The sequence below is a fragment of the Hipposideros armiger genome, unplaced genomic scaffold, assembly GCF_001890085.2.
Source record: "Hipposideros armiger isolate ML-2016 unplaced genomic scaffold, ASM189008v1 scaffold_261, whole genome shotgun sequence".
Taxonomy (NCBI): domain Eukaryota; kingdom Metazoa; phylum Chordata; class Mammalia; order Chiroptera; family Hipposideridae; genus Hipposideros; species Hipposideros armiger.
Genome location: NW_017731611.1, coordinates 1,983,107 through 2,005,278, shown reverse-complemented (window position 1 = coordinate 2,005,278; position 22,172 = coordinate 1,983,107). Strand labels below are relative to the sequence as shown.

Sequence of the window (22,172 nt, the reverse complement as noted above, 5' to 3'; positions counted from 1 at the left end):
GAAGACTTTCCAGCTTGGAGGATGTCTATGTAGGTCAGGAATCTGGGCATGGCTTACCTGGCCTCGTATGGGCTGCATTCACTGTCATCTCAAGGCTCAACTAAAGAAGGATCTACTTCCAGGACCACTGATGTGGTTGCTGGCAGTATTCATTTCCACGTGAGCTGTTTAACTGGGAGCCTCATTTCCCCTTGAAGGCTGCCCTCAGGTCCTTGTGATATTTGCCTCTTCACAGAGCATGTCACAACAAGGCAGCTGTCTTCACCAGAGTGAGCAAGTAAGAGGGCAGTAGAGGATGTATTAGCAAGATGGAAGTTGCAGTTTCTGTACGCTAACTCAAAAGTGACATCCCAATACCACTGTTGTATTCTCTTTATTAGAAGTACTGGTACAGCCCATATTCAACGGGGAGGGGAGTACAAAAGGCATGAATACTATGAGATAGGGAACATTGGAAGCCCTTTCAGAAGCTACTGCACTATATAATGGAATACTACTGAGCAATGAAAAGGAACTATTTATTGGTACACACAGCAATATGGATGAATCTCAAAAACATGCAGAGCAGGGCCGGCCATGTGGCACAATGGTTAAGAGCTGGCTTGGGACGCCAGAGGGCCCCGGTTCGGATCCCACATATGAGGGCCAGTGACACTGCCCTCTACAGCTAAGATGCTGAACAACAGCTCAACCTGGAGCTGGGCTGCCATGAGTCGCCGGCGACGGCGTAGGCTGCAGCCCCTGTGGCAGTGGGTTGCCATGGGCTACCGTGTGTAGCCAGCAGCCAGCGTGAGCGGCCAGCAGCCGCAGTGAGCGGCCATCCAGAAGCCGGCTACTGATCTGCCTCACCCGGGAATAGCGCAATGATGGTGCCAACTTGGGCCAGTGAAGCAACGTCCTCCACAACTAGACTGAAGAACAAAACGACAGCAACTCGTCTGTTCCCCTTCCCCCAATTCCCCAGCACTGTTCCCATCCCCCCAATTCCCCAATAAAAATCTTTAAAAAACACACACACAAAAAAAAACATGCAGAGCAAAAGAACCCAGACATAAAAGAGAACAGATAAAATGAATCTTTAGGGTAAGAAGGAAGATCAGAGGTTAGGGTGGGGTAGGCTTTTGTTTCAAAGAGGCCTGGGCAAATTTTTTGTGATACAGGAAATGTTCTTTATGTTGATTGTGGTGGTGATAGCTATTATATGTAAATCATAATTTAATAAGGTTCTTTTAAAAATACAGTATTGGGTTCAATGGACTGTTCTTTCTTAAATAAAACACTTCCCGTTTTATTGAGATACAATTGGTACACAACACTGTATAAGTTTAAGGTGTACAGTGTAATACTTGACATATATTGTGAAATTATTACAATAATTTTAGTTAACATCTATTGTCTCATATAGATACAAAAAAAGAAAAAGTTTTATTTTTCCCCTGTGATGGGAACTCGTGGGGTTTTCTCTCTTAACAACTTTTAAATATACCACATAGCAGTGTTAATTATAGTCATCATGTAATACATTACATTCCCAGTAGTTATTTATCTTATAGCTAGAAGTTTGTACCTTTTTACCACCTTCATCCAATTCCTTTACCCCCACTCCCCACACTGGTTACCACAAATCTTACCTCTTTTTCTGTGAGGTATTTTTTTTTGTCAAGGTTTTATTGGAGAATTGTGGAGGGGAACAGTGTTGGGGAATTGGGGAAGGGAACAGCCAAGGTGTTGTCCTTCGATCTTAGTTGTAGAGGGCACAGCTGGCTCAGCTCCAAGTCCAGTTGCCATCCGGCGGCCCAGCGGCTGCTCATGGCCGCTCAGCTCAAGGTGCCGTTTTCCATCTTAGTTGCAGGTGGACATAGCCCACCATCTCATGTGGGAGTTGAACCAGAAACCTTGTTGCTAAGAGCGCATGCTCTAACCACTGAACCATCCAGCCGCCTGGCGGCAGCTCAACTCAAGGTGCTATGTTTAATCTTAATTACGGGTAGACGTAGACCACCATCCCATGCAGGAGTCGAACCAGCAACCTTGTTGCTAGGAGCATGTGCTCTCACCAGCTGAGTCATCCTGCCACCTGTGGGCAGCTCAGCTCAGGCACAGCTCACTGGCCCATGTGGGAATCAAACCAGCAACCATGCTGCTCAGAGCTCGTGCTCTTAACCAGCTGAGCCACTCCACTGGCCCCTTTTTTTTTTTTCAGATTACATATGTAAGTGAGATAAACAGTATTTGTCTTTCTCTATTTGACTTGTATCACTTAACATAATGACTTCGAGGCCCATTCATACTGTTGCAAATAGCAGGATTTCCTTCTGTTTTTAATATTCCAGTGTGTGTGTGTGTGTGTGTGTGTGTGTGTGTGTGTGTGTGTGTACATGTGTACATATATCCCACAACTTCTTATCCATTTATCTGTTGATAGACACGTAGGTTTCCATATCTTGGTTATTGTAGATAATGCTGCTGTGAACTTGGGGGTACAGATAGCTCTTCAATATTGTGTTTTTGTTTCCTTCAGATATAGTTCCAGAAATAGTTGCTGGATCACATGGTAGTTCTATTTTTAATTTTTTGAGAAACCTCCATAGTGTTTCCGACAGCGGCTGCACCAGTTTACAGTCCTACCAACAGAGCACAAGGGTTCCCTTTTCTCCACATTCTCCTCAGCATTTGTTCTCTCTTGTCTTATTAATGATAGCCATTCAACAAGCATGAGGTGATACCACATTATAGTTTTGATTTGCATTTCTCTAATGATTAGTGATATTGAGCCTGTTTTTGTGTACCTGTTGGCCATTTGTATATTTTTGGGAAGATGTCTATGCAGGCCTTTTGCCCTTTTTTAAGTTAGATTATTTGGTGTTTTTGCTGTTGAACTGCCTGTGTTCTTTATATATTTTGGATGTTAATCCCTTATCAGATATATGGTTTGCAATTTCAGTGGACTGTTCTTGATGACATCTGCATATCTTCACAATTTACCAGGTAACATACAGGGATACTGTAGTGCAGTGCCATCTTGTGTTAACGATCTTCGGAGTCAGGCAGTCCCAGATTTGACTATTGGCTCTGAAACTTGCTGCCTGCTAGCACTTCACTGTCCTAAATTATTTTGACTATCCTTGAAACCATAACTACTGTTTATTGACAGTGTATACTGGACAGATGCTATGGTAGACACTAATGTGTGTATTACCTTAATCAATACAACTCAAAATAACCAACATTTTTTTAATCCTTTGTGTGCACTGAACACATACTAATACAAAATATTTTCCATGCTTTATGTCATTTAATATAGTAACCCAATGAAGTGTTGATATTACAGTTATCATCCCCACTTTACAGAAGAAGAAATTGAGACCAACAGAATAATTTTTAAAATACGATGTACTCAGTTTGCTGTAAATTCTGGTTTTGTTTTGTATTCCTTCTTTTCCTGTGGAACAAAAGACTATTTGTTTTATATGTTACCCAAGCTTGCTGCAAAGAATAACTGGGACTTTAACTTAAAATCTCTTTTTGTTTGTTCTTTAGAAACTTCTTTTAGTTTATGAATGCTAAGAATGTCTCCAAGAGTCTAAGTAGGAGGTGTCAGGTGAAGATAGGTATCTAAGAGGAAAGCACTGGGCAGACTTGTAACAGCATAAGCCCAGTTCCAGACAAGTACAGCTTTAGAAATAGCAACCTTAGCCACAAATGAAACAGCAATATTTATATGTATTTATATAAACAGAACAATCCTTTATTAGCAGTGACATTTTTGAAGTCCAAAGTTGATAAAAGTTTATGCTTCTAAAACATGTTGAGCCAGAATTCTTTTTATGATGTTTAATCACTATCCAAAGTGCCCAAATAGGAATTTTCTTTAGCAAAGTAAAAAAAAAAAAATCACTAAGTTCATGAAGGGTTTGATTGTAGCATTGCTTAGCTTAGGCAGCTGTGTTTCCGTAGAACTTGTGTAGCATAAGCTGTCCCCCTTCTTTTCCTTAATCAGCATGGAATTATTTTTCCTGTTTTAATATATAATATAATCAGTTTTTTCAGTATTGAATCACTTATAATTGGAATTGAATTATGTGTTAATCTAAAATTATAGATTAGCACCAACCTAATAAAAGCACATTTGTACATTTTGATTGAACAGTTTCATAAACTGTAGTACCAGAAATGAGCTGATTAATTTATAAGTAGACCTGATTCCTGAAAAATAATTTGTGGAGCCCTGGGAAAATTGTGATTCCTCATTATTTCTCATTAGCATCATGTTTATTTTGGCATTTTATACCTTTCATTCTTTTGTCTGCACTGAATAATATCCTTGCCTTTGGGTTGACTTCCCTTCATAGCCCAGTTCTTATACTTCAAGCTTGGTTTAAACGCAGTTTTTCTTCAAGCTGGGTTTAAGTCTCATTTCTCTCACAAAGCATTCTCTGTTTGATCCAACGCAATTTTTTTCCTTTTCTGAAATTCTGTTGCTTTTCTCTTTAACACAATTTAAATTGTCTTCTAGATTTTATACATCGGCTTTATTTTTTTCCAGCTATCTTTATGGGTCTTATTTACTTTCATCCTAGAGGTAGAGAAGATGGGCAGTATTATTTCCTGTTTTATAGTTGCAAAAACTAAGAATAGACAAGTTATTTGATTTCTTCAAGATAAGACTTCAACCCCTCTTCATTCCAAAATCTGCTTTCCCTATACTATAATGACTCAGGTTTTATACTTGACCTGCTATCTTAACATATGCTGAGCACATATAGGTATTATCAGTTGATTGGTTTAAAATAGGTTGTTTTCCTTAAAACCCCCAATCACTGATATCTTTTGGTAAGTTATGCAATTAACTTCTTAATTAGTTGTAGAATCTTTTAACATAACCAATGTTGAGTTATGTTGAGTTCTAAGGAGTAACATGTTGTTTGATCAAGATTTGAAGTTTGGACTACTGAAATTTTTGTTATTCATTCATCAGAGAATGTCATTGACCGTGCACTATGTCGAATATGAATGCTAGCCCTGAATATGAACAAATGTTGATTGTATTACTTTGTTAGTAATATTCGGTCTCTTCTTATTTATACAGGAGAAATTAAACAGATTCTAGAAAATGAACTTCAGATACCTGCGTCTAAAATGCTGTTAAAAGGCTGGAAGACTGGAGATGTGGAAGACAGTGTGAGTTTTTAGTTGTCTAAAAGTAAAATTAAGTTATTCAGTTGACTAAATGATGTATAAAAATTGTTTGTTTGGTTTTTTTTTTTTAAGATTTTATTGGGGAATTGGGGGAGGGGAACAGCACTGGGGAATCTGGGGAAGGGGAACAGACAAGTTGCTGTCCATTTGTTCTTCAGTCTAGTTGTGTAGGATGTGGCTTCACTGTCCCATGTTGATATTATAATTGTGTTCTTCCTGGGTGAGGTAGATTGGTCGCCGGCCACTGGACGGCCGCTCACGGCAGCTTTGGCAGCTCGCACTGGCTGCCAGCCACTCATGGTCAGCCACTCACGATAGCTTATGGCAGCCCATTGCAGCTCCACTGAAGCCTACACCGTTGCCAGCGACTCACGGCAGCCCAGGTCAAGCTGTTGTTCACCATCTTAGCTGTAGAGGGCACAGCATCACTGGCCCTCATGTGGGACCCAAACCGTGGTCCTGCTGCTCAGAGCTGGTGTCCTAAGCCAGCTCTTAACCAACGCGCCACTCGGCCGTCCCTAAAAATTGGTTTTTATTAATGTTTTTACATGTAACAGGAGTAGATTTGGTATTAATAACAATTTCAGGAATTAGCAAACAAAATATTTCAAACTGAAGCATTTTATGGTAAAAAAATAGTTTTAAAGGAGTTTAGTATGTAAGTGAAAATACTATCTGGTATGTTTTTCCTGTTTCTAACTATTTTATAGGAGTTAGTTTGGCACTCTTTTTGGAGAGCACTTACCTTTTTCTTAAATCTTGTAGGGTGTCAGTAAGTACCCTGGAATAATAATGTACTAAACAATTAGTTATTGGCCTGAAGGAAGTCAAACACAGTGTACACATGTATGCCAAGTATTGATTATAGAACAAAAATAATAGAAAAAAATTAAATTTGGAAAATTTAAATAGTAAGAATGTTTCTGTTTACTTGGTTAGTGGCAGGTACATAAAATGAATTATATTGGGTTGTAGGAAAAGTTGTGATACATTTTTGCCATGAAAAACAGAAAAAAATACGTTATGACTTTTCTGACAGCCCAATATTTTAAGACTTGTAAGAATTTTTAAAAAGTGTTATAATTTTGGGCCGGCTGAGTGGCGCATTGGTTAAGAGTTGGCTTGGGACACCAGCTCTGACCAGCAAGGTCCCAGTTCCCATCCACATAAGGGCCAGTGACACTGTGCCCTCTATAGCTGAGATGGTGAACAGCCGCTGGATCTGGAGCTGGGCTGCTGTGAGTCGCCGGCAATGGCGTAGGCTGCAGTGGGGCTGGCCAGCAGCTGGCGTGCGCTTTCGTGAGCTGCCGTGAGCAGTCCTCCAATGGCCGGCGAGCGACTGCCTCACCCAGGAAGAGTGCAGTGATCATAATACCAACATGGGCCAGTGAAGCAACGTCCTCCACAACTAAACTGAAGAACAAAAAGGACAGCAACTTGTCTGTTCTCCACCCCCAATTCCCCAATAAAAAAAAAAAAAAGGTGTTATAATTTTAAGGTAGTATCTGTCATTCTCAAGCCTTAGGTATAAAATATTTCACACACTTTTCCTTTTTTCTGACAGAGATAGTTGGGAGGGATTGAAAGAAATGAGTTAACTCTGAAATTGTAGATATTTGAGGTGGAAATATTATCAAATTATTTCACACTAGTTAGTGAGTCGATATTTCAGTATCCAGGCTTAAACTTAGAATCTTCAACTTTGGTTCAATTCTTCTTTGTCAATGGCTTCTGGTAGACATTGTGCTTTTAAATATAGTGTTCCCAGCCCCAAACCATGGGTCACAAACCATTAGTGGGTTCTGAAGTTGAGTGGGTTATAGCCAGAATTGGGCGGGGGGGAGAAATAGGATCGAAGATGTCAGAGTGTATTGTAAATAATAAGGTTATTTCTTTTTATTTAATACATTACTAATATGAGTCGAGAGTAGATCCTAATGCCCTTGGAGTAAGACTGTGCACTTAGGAAGATGGGCCTTCTCCTGGAGGGGTGAAGAATGAGTTTCTCATATTTTATGCTTGGGTAGGATCAGCCTACTTCCATCTGCAGGGTGAAGAGAAATTCCTAGACATCAACTCCACCTTACTTTCCAATGCTTTCATCCTTGACATTATTATTTGCTTTGATTCAACCAGGACTAATGTCATTATGCCTTTTCCAACTATGGATGCCAGTCACTGCAAGGAGGCTGATTTCCATGTTTCCTCTCACACAAATCTCCTGTCTCTGCACAGCCCATGTCTTCCTTTATCCTTTTTTCTCTACAATGCCTGAAACCTTTTTGCTGTGACCTGTAGAACTAATTCATCATTAGTAAAATTTCTTCTGTTGTCAACCTTTTCCCTACACATTTTCTTCACTGTCTTCCTCTGACTGAACTCTTTCTTCCTGAGGACATTGTTTCTCTTTCTCAGTGTTAATTATTTTTCTCCAGCAACCACCATACCACTGGACTAACTGGTAATATATACAGTAATCCCCCCATATCCATAGTTTCGCCTTCTGTGGTTTCGGTTACCCATGGTCAACCGTGGTCTGAAAATATTAAATGGAAAAGTCCAGAAATAAATAACTCATAAGTTTTAAATTTCACGCCATTCAGAGTAGTGTGACGAAATCGATCACTTCTCATTCCGTCCCGCCCAAGATGAATCATCCCTTTGTTTAGCGTATCCACACTGTATGTACAGTGCAATAATGTATTTTGAGAGAACAGAGACCACATTCACATAACTTTTATTATGTACATTGTTATAGTTCTATTTTGTTACTATTTATTATTAATTTCTTACTGTTCCTAATTTATAAATTAAACTTTATCCTAGGTATGTGTGTAGAGAAAAAACATAGTACATGCAGGGTTCAGTACTGTCCATTGTTTCAGGCATCCACTGGGGGTCTTGGAATGTATCCTTCACAGATAAGGGGTCTACTTACTGTATGCCCTCATTGTTCCTAATTTCCACTTCCAGAACTTTTATGATTACCTCCTCTCTAAAACCCTTCAACTTTTAATTTCATGTCAGAAAATTATATCACCTTCTTATTGAAGTCACTTCCCCTCATTTCCTGATGGTTTCTAGTTGCTGGTTTATAATTGCGACCTGTCTTAATTTGTAGTAATTTGAATCTTTTTAGATGATTCTTCCAACACCTTGGTTTCGTAGTTCCTTGAACTTCTTTCCTACAAAGATCTGTTTCTCCACCCTATCAGCCATATTTTCCCATGGTCTTATCATTTAATTACAACAATTCTCAAATCTTAATTTCAAGCTTCTGTTTTCTTCTCCACCATCTCTCATCTTTCCAGCTCGTTTCTGTTAGTATTCTAACTCCAACAATCCTTCAACCTCATTCAGACCTCCAATCCATTGTTTCTGCCATCTTTTCATGATTATCTTTTTCATGTCTTCCCTTCCTTACAGAAGGCTAAATATCATGGTCAACCTTATAATCACTTTCTTGCATATAGCCTTAACTCTGGCTGCATGGATCTTGCTTGACAAAAATTCTTACCTTGGATAAGTCCAAATCTGTCCCTCCTATGCTTTACAGCTAAATGTGGCTAGAGAAAAACAAAATCAAACTGATAGGTGTATCTTTAAATTTTTTACCATGATCTTCAGAGAGCCCCTAAATGTTATTGGCAATCATAGTATGTTTACCTGGTTTATCCACACTCTCCTAAATGGCTATTTTATACTTATCCTCTCCTCAGACCTTTAAAACACCTCTCTCCATTCTCACTCTCAGCTGATGACTTTGCTTTCTATTTTGTTTCACTGACAAAACAAAGGCAATCACAAAAAAAATTTCTACAAGCTTCTAACTTAGTCTCTGTTTACTTAGCTGCCCCTTACACACATACTATTATTCTTTGTCTCCTGTTATTGTAGATGGTCTGTCCAATCTCCTATCTAAGATCAAAACTCCATGTTTGCTATGGATTACATTCTGTATCCTCTCTGGCCTATTCAAGGACTTCACTCTTTCTTGTCTTTCCTGTATTATCAATATTTTCCTCTAGTAGAGAGTTACCATTAATATTCAAACATGATGTTATTCTTCCATTTTTCTCTTGATCCCATCTCCGCTTCCAGAAATTGTCTCATTTCTCTAGTCTCCTTGATAATGAAACTCTTCTTAAAGTGTTATCTGTATTTGCTCTCTCTAATTCCTTTCCTCCCATTTCTCGAGTCCAGTCTAAACAGGGACCTGCTGGTGCTTTTGTCAAAGTCACCAGTGACCACATTATTGTCTTACCTACTGTCATGGCTTTTAAGTATCATCTGTGTACACTATCAATTTCATATCTCTAATTTAGATCTCCACGCAGGCCTGTTTCCTGAATTCCTGGTTGATAAATCAGCTGCTTACTTGTCTTCTCCACTTGAATGTCTAGTATACATTTCAAACTTATGTGTCCAAAATGGAAGTCTTCCCCATTTCAATTAATGACAGCTTCTTGCTTCCAATTGTTCATTTTTAAATCTTTTAAATTATTATTGACTCTCTTCTGTCATAACCCATATCCCATTTGTCAGGAAATCCTTTTGGTTCTATCTTACAAATAAATTCAGAATTCAACTATTGTGTACCACTTCTACCACCAACCTAAGCCCTCATCAGCCTTATCTTAGTATATTTCTTTAGCCTCTTCTGCCCTCCTTTGTGAACACCTTCCCATCTATTGGGTTGTCGGAAAAGTCATGACGTATTTTTTCTGTTTTTCATTGCAAAAATGCATCGTGACTTTTCCGACAGCTCAATATTTGCAACACACAACTGCCAAAGTGATCCTTTTTCAACATGAATTCAATCATGTCACTCCTGTAACTTTCCATCTCATTCAGAGTAAGAGCCAAAGCCCTTACCTTAGCCTCAGTGGATCAACACATTTCCTACCCCTGCTGTTCCTGTCGCCTCTCTGACCTATCTCCTACCTTTGCTCATTTGGCTTCAGTTACGTTGGACTCCTTGTTTTTTGTTAAGCATTTTGCATTGACTATTCCCTTTGCCTGCAATACTCTTTTTCTATGTATTCTCATGGTCTATTTCCTCAGCACCTTCAAGTCTTTGCTCAAATGTCACATTCTCCAGGTGAGAACCACCCTGATAATTCAGTTTAAAATTACGTAACTCCCCAACCTCATTTTCTTCACCCCCTCTTTTCTGCTTTGTATTTACTCAAAAAATTATCAGTTTCTAATACTCAAATATATAGGTTACTTATTCCTACTACAATGTAAGCTTCATGAGATCAGGGTTCTTAGACTATCCTGTCCACTGCTAAATCCCCAGTGTTTAGAATAGTCCTGGCACAGAGTAGGTGGCTTAGTAAATATCTGTTGAATAAATGTGTGTGCTGGGTTATGATGTAAAGATGTAAAAGTGTGTTTCTTAATGTGTATTACTGTCAAAAAAAGTTTGAAGTACATTAGCATGTATTTACTATCAAGTTGGAGTTTGAAAAATATGTAGAAGTTTTCTGGCAAAGAAATTTAGTGAAATTTTGTATGGTTATCATGATAATAGGTCAGATGTAACCAAGAGTAGTTTATTCACCCCAGACAGAGTGCTTTAACAACAACAGAAAATGCTGTGGATTAAGAGTTAAGTGACCTAAATGACCTAAGTCACACCTGCTAGAGACCTCATCCAGGTCACTTCACCTCTCAGGCTACAGCTCCTCTTCAATAAAGTCATTGTACTGAGGTACTCTCTGTGATCCTTTCTAGGTCTAATGATCTCTGAAAAACTACATTTCTAATTTTTGCTATAATAATCCTGGAATGAAGGGCATATTAGTTGCAAGGATATACTTCTTCAGTGAAGATAATGAGTCTTAACTGTGTTCTTATCTATTCGTATCTCTTCATAAGCTAAAAAATTTGCATTTTAACATTCATATTTATGTTAATTTATGATACTTATGGAGAAACAAGGTTATTTGGGTTCAGTAGTCTTATATTACCCTATTTAGGAAATTGTCAAAAGATAAAAAGTCATACTATAATATTGAGAATTTTTTAAGAACTATAGGAAAAAATAATGCACAATCAACAGTCATTTTCTGTTTGTTTTTCTGTTTTCTTTTTCAGATGGTCTTAAAATCACTACATTTGCCAAAAAACAACAGTCTTTATATTCTTACACCAGACTTGCCACCACCTTCATCATCTAGCCATGCTGGGTAAGGTTTACTCTTTCTATGAATCTGAAATGAAAATTTTGATTGTTAATAGCATTGCTTTAAGCTGTACATAAATATCAAAATAAATTCAAAATCTTGTTGAAGCTTTAACTTACCAACAACTGTTAATTATATAAATTTTCAAACTATTTAGTTTGATTAGTTTATTTGTTTGATTGTAGTGGTGGAATCTTTTTTTCCAAAGAAAGTCTTTAGCTCAAGTCCATTATGTAAAAAATAGTCAAAATTGGTACTGTTTGATGGGAAGGACTAGAATTGGAGAGAAGAGAATGAGTAAATGGACTCCAGCCTCTCCGCTGGCTACAAAAAGGCATATTTTTTAGGTAAATTCATTGGGCTTTGTAGAATACAGTTTGAAAAACAAATATAATGTTTTTTACATTGCTAATATTATTTTCTCCAAAAAAATACTGTGTTCTATTTTTTAAAAGTGCTAGAAACCAACTGAGGCCAGGTGACTGTTTCTTTACCAAAAACTGTGTGAAAATATCAGATAATAGAGTTAATTCTTTTTTATTAAAACATTTTCCCATTTTCCCCACTCCCCTTTCCTTTGGCAACCAACAGCTTGTTCTCTAGGTTTGTTTCTATTTCGTTTTGTTCATTTGTTTTTGTTTTTTTGTTTTTTTAGATTCCACATATAAGTGAAATCATATAGTATTTGTCTTTGTCTTCCTCTGTCTGACTTATTTCTCTGAACATATAATATACTCTAGGTTTCCCTGTGTTATCGGAAATGTCAAGATTTCATTCTTTTTTATTGCTGAATAATCCTCCATTGTGTGTATATATACCACATCGTCTTTATCCGTTGATCTACTGATGGATACCTAGATTGCTTCCATATCTTGGCTGTTACTAGTAATGCTGCAAAGAACATGGGGATGCATATACCTTTCAAATTAGTGTTTTTGTTTTCTTCAGAAAAATACCCAGAAATGGAATTGTTGGATCATATGGCAGCCCTGTTTTTAGTTTATTGAGGAATCTCCATACTCATTTCCATAGTGGTTACACAAATATACAATCCCACCCACAGTGTATGAGGGTTCCCTTTTCTCCACTTCCTTGTCAGCACTTATTATTTGTTGATTTATTGACGATAGCCACTCTGACTGGGGTGAGGAGATATCTCATTGTGGTTTTAATTTGCATTTCTTTGATGATTAGGGATGTTGAGCATCTTTTTATAAGTCCGTTGCCCATGTCTTCTTTGGAGAAATGTTTTTTCAGGTCCTCTGCCCTTTGTTTAATTGGATTGTTTGGTTTTTTGTTGTTGTTTTTTGGTGTTAAGTTGTATGAGTTTCCTATATATTTTGGATATTAACCCCTTATAAGATACATGATTTGCAAATATTTTCTCCCACAGTAGATTGTCTTTTTGTTTTGTTGGTGGTTTCCTTCACTGTGCAAAAACACTTTAGATTGATATAATCCCATTCATTTATTTTTTCTTTTATTTCCCTTGCCTGAGGAGATATATCAAAAAGATATTTCTAAGGGTGATGTCAAAGAGTTTACATTCTGTGTTTTCTTCTGTGAGTTTTATGGTTTCAGGTCTTATATTTAAGTGTTTAATCTGTTTTGAGTTTATTTTTGTATATGGTGTAAGAAAGTAGTCCAATTTCATTTTTTGCATGTGTCTTCCCAGTTTTCCCAACACTACTTATTGAAGAGACTGTCTTTAATCAATTGTATATCCTTACCTCTTTGTCATAGGCTAGTTGACTATGTAAGCAAGAAGTTATTTCTGAGGTTTCAAATCTGTTCCATCGATCTATGTATCTGTTTTTAGTCAGTACCATATTATTCTGGTTATTGTAGCTTTTTTGTATAGTTTTATATCAGGGAGCGTGATACCTCCCATTTTGTTCTTTCTCAAAATTTCTTTGGCTATTTAGGTCTTTTGTGGTTCCATATAATTTTAGGATTAGTTGTTCTAGTTCTGTGAAAAGTGCCATTGGTATTTTGATAGAGATTGCATTAAATCTATACCGGGTATGCCAAAAAAAGTACACATTTTAAGAGATGTTATCTATGTATTACTTTTCAAAGTTTAATTGAATTACGGTAGCAATGTGTAGTATGACTTTTGCTCAAAAGATGGCGTTAATCAAATGAATGCTAGTGTTATTCATTGTATTACAATTTTAATCATCTTTTTCCTTTCTTAACCCTCTGTCGGGTACAACTGATCTCACAGATTCATTGCACACAAATTTTCAAATATCTAACAGTTAAGTGTCGTGACTTATCGCTTCTGTATCTTACCCCTCTAGCGTAACCTGTCACCAGTCATGTTTGTGATTTAGTACAGTAAAGATGTATTTCATAGCAGCATCTTTGTATGCAATGAATATGTGAGATCAGTTGTGCCTGGCAGAGGGTTAAAATGTATATACATATTTTTGGCACCCTCTGTATACTGAATAGAAGTGGTGATGGTGGGCAACTTTGCCTTGTTCCTGAGCTTAGAGGGAAAAGTGCCCATTTTTTAATTGGATTGTTTGTTTTTTTGTTCTTGAGTTGTATGAGTTTCTTATATATTTTGGATATTAGCTCCTTATTGGAGGCATTGTTTGCAAAAGTCTTCTCCTGTTCGGTTGGTTGCCTCTTTATTTTGTCCATAGTTTCTTTTGCTGTGCACAGCTTTTTAGTTTGATATAGTCCCATTCATTTATTTTAGCTTTTACTTGCCTTGCCTTTGAAGTCACATTCATAAAATCCCCTTTGAACCTAAGGTCCATAAGTTTTCTTTTGTGCAGTTTATTGTTTCAGGTCTTATGTTTAGGTCTTTGATCCATTTATATATTATGTTTTTATTGCTAGATGAAGCAAACTGATCTAAAATGAATGATTATGTTAGTGTATAGTAATAATTTTTGTCAGTACAGTATCATTCCAGAACTATTTTTAAGTTGTTTTTAGAGTTTTATCATTTTTATACACATGTTCTTCTTTTTAATACAACTTGGTGATTTTGTGTGATAGAGAGACCTGTGCCCCTAAACTTTGAGTATTGCCAAACCCTTTATCCACCACTACCAAATATCTTTATTATTTATGTAGTACAAGGAAAAAAAAATCATGATTTTTATCTACTACACTATTCACAGGCCACTTCTGGCCACCAAATGTGTGGGTATTTTTTTTTGCACACCAGGCAATTCTTAACAACCACTGGATGTCCCACAATTTAACTAAATTGTGATAGTATCTACCTGGAGATAGCATCAGATTCCACAGGTCAGGGCCCTCATGTGAGACAGCAGTTGCAAGTATAGGTTGTCACCTGTGCTTCTGACCAACTGGCCATAAGAAGAGGTTTCCACAACCCGCTTCTTGGGTTTGATAATTTGCTAGAATGGCTTACAGAACTCAGGAAATCTCTCTACTTACTATTATTGATTTATTACAAAGCATATTTTAAAGGGCATAAATAAACAGCCAGATGAAGAGATACAGAGGATGAGATCTGGAAGGATCCTGAGCACATGAACTTCTTTCCCTGTAAAGTTTGAGGTAGGCCACACTTCCTCACATGAGTGAATTCTTCTTCACCAATTTGGAAGCTCTCCAAAACCCTTCAGCTAGGGTTTTTTTGTGGAGGATTCATTATATAGGCATGGTTGACTAAATCATTGGCTATTAGAGATTAACTCAACCTCTAGCCCCTCTTCCTTCCCCAGATGTGGGGAGGAGGGGGTGTAGGTAGCTGAAAGTTCCAACCCTCTAATCACAAGGTTGGTCCCCCTTTTAATCAGTCCCCATCCTGAGGGGTTTTCCAAAAATGACCTCATTAACAAACTGAGGTGTGGTTGAAAGGGGCTTATTATGAGTAACAAAAGACTCCTTGCTCCTGTCAGCTTTATCATTCTTATCACTTAGGAAATTCCAAGGGTTTCAGGACCTCTGTGTGGGGAAGACCAAATATATATTTCTTATTATAGGTGATACCATCATAGGTAGATAGTAGCAAAAAGAAAATTAAATTTGGCCTTACCAAAGTAGAAATTACTGAACTGAAAAAAGTTCAATCTAATTTATAGCTTTTTGTAGCTTGTTAATAGTTGGTTTTAGGTTAAGAATTTAAAGATATCTTGGGTTGCTCTTTATCTTCTATGTTCAGATCCTATATTAATGGGAAGTTGAATTTGCACAGTATTTCAAACAGCCAAATAGTATTTGTTGTCCTTCTGTTTATAGTAATGTGCATATAAACACCAGATGAGATAAACAAAGAGTTATCTAATAGATATAGTTTTTTATCTAGTCAGGTAGAACATTATTTTGTAGGTTAGTTATCAGAATGTAATCCCTGTCATCCAATATATAATTCACATAATTATAAGCAGATAAGAGATATAATTGGTTATAATCTATTACTTTCCAGTAGCACGATTAAATGGAGTTATCAAAAATGTCTTCCTGGGCTAATGGAAATATTCTTCCTTGCCATGGGGCTGACCTTAGGTTGATTGCCAACTGCTCAGTCCCTAGGCAAGCAGGGGCCTACATGCTTCTGAAATGCAGTGTTTATTGGAGAATGAGTTCTCAGATAGCATTAAAGTAGTCTTCCCTAGTTGGCTTTATGGATTTTTACCAACTTATAATGATGCTGTTTCCTGTGTGGGAACAATCAGGAAGACAGAAAAATTCAAAGCCAAACAAAAGACATGAAGCACAGAGCACCTGGGTAGTGGGAGGAGGGGCATGTATCATGTAAAGGCTCCTGTTAATAAAAAAGTCATATTAATGAATATTTTATTAAAATCTAAAAAGCCAAGATGTATTTCTTTTAGTGTGTTAATCTAATATATCTTTCTGTAAAACTAGGGATAGTTTTTCTTGTGTGTGTGATGAATAATCTGAAATTCTGATTTCACGGAAAACAATTTAAAAAAACAAAATTTATGCAGCACCTTCAAGACTATTGGTAATAATTATTTTTAACTTGTGATTTTCATTTTGTGTTTCACCAAGTAAAAATATTTTTTGACAACTATATACTGGAGCTCAAAAACAATTTCCTATTGAGTTATATAGCACATAATATTATCAAATAGGGTAGGCATAAAATTGCTCTGCTAAACGTCATAGTGAATCAAATTGATTTGTTTTTGCAGAATTTTATTACAATTGGTGAATTCATAGAAATATTATTTGTAACTTGTACCCTAATTTATAATCTAAAAAGGAGAAAATAAAAGGTAATTCTGATTTTTGGTGTTATGTCTTAGAACTGACAAATGAAGAGCTCTGAAATTGGTAGAGGAAAAATAGGAAAGTTTATGTACATATTACCCCCAGCCCTTTCTACATATCAGATTTGGGATTTTTTAAAAAATGGTATATATTTTATTTAGGTGATTGGTTTGATGTTTAATTGGCTTTATTGTTTTATTTCTCTGAGAAGAGTCAGTGGCTGTTGGAAGGTAGAGGGGAGTTGGAAAATGAACTGCTGGTCAATGGCAATGCAGAACTTTGACTAGGTGCTGCTGCTAGATTCCACCATCCCAGTTCCAGTACCATGACAAACATTAGGTTCTTGCTTTGTAAAGCACCAGTTTTCTTTAAACATTGGTATTATAGTGTCCCTATCCCTCTTAAACAAAATTCATTATAACCAAGTTAGGAAAGTAATGTGATTATAATCTATCTCTTCAGACAAAAGACATCAAGGTATATATAATGAGAAGAATTTTAGATTGCAGTCTCAGCTTGGCTTGGACCTTAAATTTTTCATTTATAAAATGGGGAGTATTGTTTTTAATACATTATTTTAGTTATTGTAGTTCTTCTTAAGAATATTTATGAAATGTCAGTGTGAATTCATTTTTAGTTACAGTATGTTATTAATAATTTAGTAAAATGTAGATATCAAATAACATGCTCTTAAATTGTTTACTGACAAACCGTTTTATCCTCAGTGTTTGGTGAGAACTATAAATATAGAGAATTCTATTTTAAACTATATCTTATAAAAATTTTTTTCTTAACTTGACTTTACTGCCACTAGGGGGTGCCTGGTAATTGAGTCTTATTTTATATTTACAATTTCTTTCTGGGAAAAAAAAAAAAAAGAGCAGCAAGATTATGATCTGAGCATCTATAATTTAATTATATTTAGGATTGTTTTAAAGTAAATTATGTTTTTCAGAAAACAGAATTTCAAACTTTCTGAAAATTCAAGAGCAAATTCTTAAATCATAATCTTTGTGATAATTGAAAAGCATTTGTAAATCTTTTTTAATAAACCAGATTTCACTAATTAGTTGGAAGGTGAGGTAGTATCCCTATGGCACAACTTCAAATTATACTATAAATCATAGTAAAATTAGGAAGGGGGTGGGGGGACTGTTAATCATACATGTTTCATATTATTATAAGAAAGATTCAGTCCATCAAAGATTTATTGATTACCTATTAGATAAAAACAAGCTCTGTCCTCAAGGAGCTTGTAATCTATTTATTAAAGGTAGTAGGCTTTTGCTTAATTAATCACTTTATCAAAATTTTCCGTAGATACCACTCTCTGTTGGTGTTCTGTCTGCCACTCAGGCTAATTCATCAATAAGGTCCTCTTTTCTTCATCTACTCTAAATGTTGTTCTTGAAAGTTCTGTTTTTAGCAGTCCCTGTTACTATACATACTCCCTGACATTGACCTCAACCCTTCAGTTTCCAGATATGTATAGATGACTTACAAATCTCTATTTATAAACCCACAGGTCCTAGTTGCCAATGGAACTTTTCACTGGTGTGTGTCCCATATGTAATTCAAAGTCATATGCGTAGAACGCATAGTACGCAAAGTCATATGCGTAGTACTGAGACAATCCTGAGAAATCTGTACTACTGTCTATATGTTTTTTTCTCAAATGCACAATGGTGCAGAATACTGCTGATTATTTAAAAGGCCGTAGAGTTTGGCATATAGAACTGATGACTTTGTTGAGATCATTTTTGGCAGAAAGATGAGAATGAGAGCCAGAGTATATAAATTTTAAGGGATAAGTGAGAAATGAGGAATTAGAGTTACTTTTACTTTCAGAGAACTTAACTGTGAAGGGAAGAAGAAGCTGAGGGAGGAGTAGGGTAAAAGAATTATTAGAAGTATGAGGAGAGAGACAGCAAGTAGGAAAAATTTGAAAAAGTGACTCCAGAAAAGGGCTGGTGGCCAAAAAGGCTATGGGAGTGTCTTAGCTCAAACTGCTATAACAAAATACCATAGTCTGGTTTACTTAAAAAACAGACATTTATTTCTCATGGTTTTTGAGGCTGTAAAGTTTCAGCAAGGTTTGGTTTCTGGCTTTCTTTCTCGGTGTGTACTCACATGACAGAGAGAGCTCTGGTCTTCCTTTTTATTATAAAGGTACCAATCCTGTTGAATGAGGATCCCATCCTTATGACCTCATTTAACTTTAATTACCTCCTAAAAACTGTCTTCAAATACAGCCATATTAGAGGTTAGAATGTCAATCAGACTTCTAGTGGGTACTCAGTTCAGTTTATAGCAGGGAGGCAGGGTGGAGTCCAGGGGTTAAGTGTTGAAATGAAGTTAGCTAGTAGATTTAGAAACAGTAGGAAAGGTAGAACAATAAAAGATTCGAGCAAATAGAGAACATTACTAGGTTCTGGATTTCAGAGCTGTTATAGTAATAGTTGATGACAAAGAGCAAATTATAGATAATACTGAAATAGAAGATAGGTAATAGTTACGAGAATAAGGATGTTAAGGCTGTATGAAGTTAAAAGTGTTCAGTATGTGACAGTGATACAACAATTACCACTTATGAAGATAGCCCTTTATATGTATTATCTTATTAAACTCTCATGATAAACATAAATAGGTATTATTACTCACATTTTCCAGATGGGAAAACAGATTTAGGGGTAATGGTGAGTTGATGAAGAGAAAAAGTCATTATTGGTAGTTTGTTTAGGTTCTTGTTTTTAGAAGATTAGAGATACTTAATAACTTTAGTCTGTACAGCAGGTCCTCGAATAATGCCTTTTCGTTCAATGTCGTTTCAGTATAAAGTTATTAAGATGCCGTCAGAACCTGACTCTTGTTTATATCAATTAGCCTTCGGTAAAATTGGTTTTGTTATACTTGTTTTGCTTGAATTCGCAAAACCTATTGACAGTGTTAAGTGAGGACTTACTGTATTAGAAAAACATAAACCTATATACATGTTATGTCCTGTAAGCACTATGGCCTATGAAGGACTACATAATCTTGTCCTTTGTCTGTCCTATTTCATCTTTTCTTAGTCTCCCTCTGGCTATAGCTTGCCAGCCACATTGGCCTTCTTGCTCTTCTCTAAACATTCTAAAAATACTTCCACTTTAGAGCATTTACACTGCTATTTCCCTGCCTAGAATGATCTTCCGCCAGTTATCAACTTCACTCATTCCTTCACTTTATTCATGCCTCTACTCAAATGTCACATCCTCAGAGAGGCTTTTCTTGAGCCCCCTGTCTAAACAGCCCCTCTGCCATACCCTCTTCCTTTATCTTGCTTTATCACTACAGTGCATTATATTAGTAATATTAGTAATACATTCATATTTGTTGTCTTCCATTACAGAGTAAAGTTACAGAAAATCAGGCACTTGTCTTTTGTTCACTGTTATATCCTCAGCAGCTTAAAAGAGTGCCCAAAACATAACATGTACTTGGAAATATTTGTGGAGTGAAAACTGTGAAGTGACACATTCCTAAGGGTACTTGCTTATGAGAGACCAAAGCTAAGGATGAAAGTTCTAATGGTGTGATATGAAGCATCATGCAGAACAGAGATTTAGGTATGTGGGGAACAGAAGACCTTGTAAGTGTTCCATACATGCAATGAGCTAGACAGTCTCCATTCCTTGGCATCAGCTTAGACTTTATTTTTGTCCATTGTTCCTTATGGCTTTCCCCGTCATTGTGTGGAGTAATGGAAGGAGCTGTGGCTTTATAGTCAAACCCTGTTCAGTCCTGTGTCTGTCCTACACTGGTTTTGTGGTCCCAGGCAACACTTTTCCTTCGAGTCTTAGTTTCCATGGTATTATTTCATGTATGGCTGTCCTCATTCCAATCAGATCCTGAGTTGTGAAGAGCAAGAACATTCTAACTGAGCATCTCCTTCAGCTCATGAAAGTGTCTTCTATGATAGAGGCCCTTAATAAGCAAACAGTTGTTGTAATGAATATGAAAAATTTCATGACTAGTTGAGGAATGTGATTTTTGCTCCATGTATTAGTAGTGTCTTCATTGACCCTTTTGCTAATTTTCAAATTCATCATAAAGTGCTTTTCAGATAAATGGTGAGTCCATCTATCAAGTTATTCATGCGGGAGTCAATTATTCACTCATTTACCAGGTCTAGTTTGAGTACCATCTTACAATGTGTTAAGTCCTTGTTCTAGGTACCAGGGATACATATAATGAGGAACAAGATGACAAGGTGCCTGCTTTCATGGGGTTTACAATATAATATGTGTAGAGGTGGGCTAGGGTGCAAGGACAGGCAACAAACTATAAACAAAAAAATATCAGATGATAATAAGTGCTTTGCAGAAAACTAGAGTTGACATGATAAGTAATTGAGGGACTACTGTAGGTTGTAAGGTCTGGAAAGTCCTGTGTGAAATGTACCATTTAAGCTGAGACATGAATGATTGAGGAACCATTCAAATGAAGAGTATTTTAGGCAAGGAAAATAGCTAGTGCCGAAGCCTTCTGGCCATGTATAAATATGCTAGTTGGAGAAGGTTTAACATTTTTGGATTTTGGTATTACTAGTGATCACCTTGCTAGAAAAGGACTGAGAGGATGACTTGGTGATAAAAGACAGTCTTTTCAACTTTGCTTTGGTTGCGTTCCAATAAGTGATGAAAATGTCCAGGTCCATTTTAATTTTATAGATTTTCTTAATTTTTGTGGCAAGGTGATAGAAAATAAGGTATGCTCTGTGTGTAGTTGTACTTTTTACAAGTAGTAACTGAGTCTTGCTGTTGAACTCTGATCTTTTTATACTGGGAGAATGGTTCCAGTTAATATTTTAATGACTTCTGTGGAGATGTTGTTAAGCTGTGATCATGGAGTCAAGCATGTGGTCCTCTTGTGTGGCCTCTTGAGTTGTGAAGTTGCTTTTAACTGTGGCTTTGAATTGGTCGCTATTTGTGAAAGCAGGAGCAAATGCAGGGTGCTAATTGGTGCTCCTGTGATAGTTGAGTAAACCACTGAAAATGTGTGGCCTTTTTTTTGTACTTGGAAAACCATTGATGGGAAAGCAAGTTACAGTAGCCTTGAATTAAGCAAGGGTAGGGCATGATATTTTCTAGTGGGTGCTGTGGAAGGAACTGAGGAATAATGATTCAAGGCGTCTGAGTTTTAGCTCTTTCTCTGCCACAGAATCACTGTATGACTTAGGGCAGGTCACTGCTCTGCTCTGGAGCTCAGGTGCTACTAGAAAATAAAGAGGCTTTTCTAGAGTGTTAGGCATCGATGATGCCACTAATTCTTTCCTCTAGGGCTCTTATCAGTGGATTATACACAGAAAAATCAGTATTCAAATTGGAAAACAAAACTGCTTTAAGCAGACTAGCACCCAATGGAGCATGTGGCCTAGGCTTGAGTCCTAAGTGAGGTCTTTTACCTCTCACTCCAGATCTAAATCTTAAGACCCATGTGCTCAGGTGGCCTTAAAACGAGTTGTGACTGGGTCTCCCGAGCCCGATGGACTGATGGATGCAGTAGGCCTGCTTC

The 22,172-nt window shown here is 36.8% G+C and overlaps 1 protein-coding gene across 1 annotated transcript in view; it reads left to right on the top strand.

The window, feature by feature from the left end:
- FAF1 (Fas associated factor 1) overlaps window positions 1–22,172 on the top strand; it is a 409,817-nt gene that overhangs the window by 129,399 nt on the left and 258,246 nt on the right. The window contains exons 5-6 of the mRNA XM_019656527.1: window positions 5,090–5,181; window positions 11,302–11,393. Coding sequence (XP_019512072.1) covers window positions 5,090–5,181; window positions 11,302–11,393 — 184 coding nt within the window. The remainder of the gene's footprint in view (window positions 1–5,089; window positions 5,182–11,301; window positions 11,394–22,172) is intronic.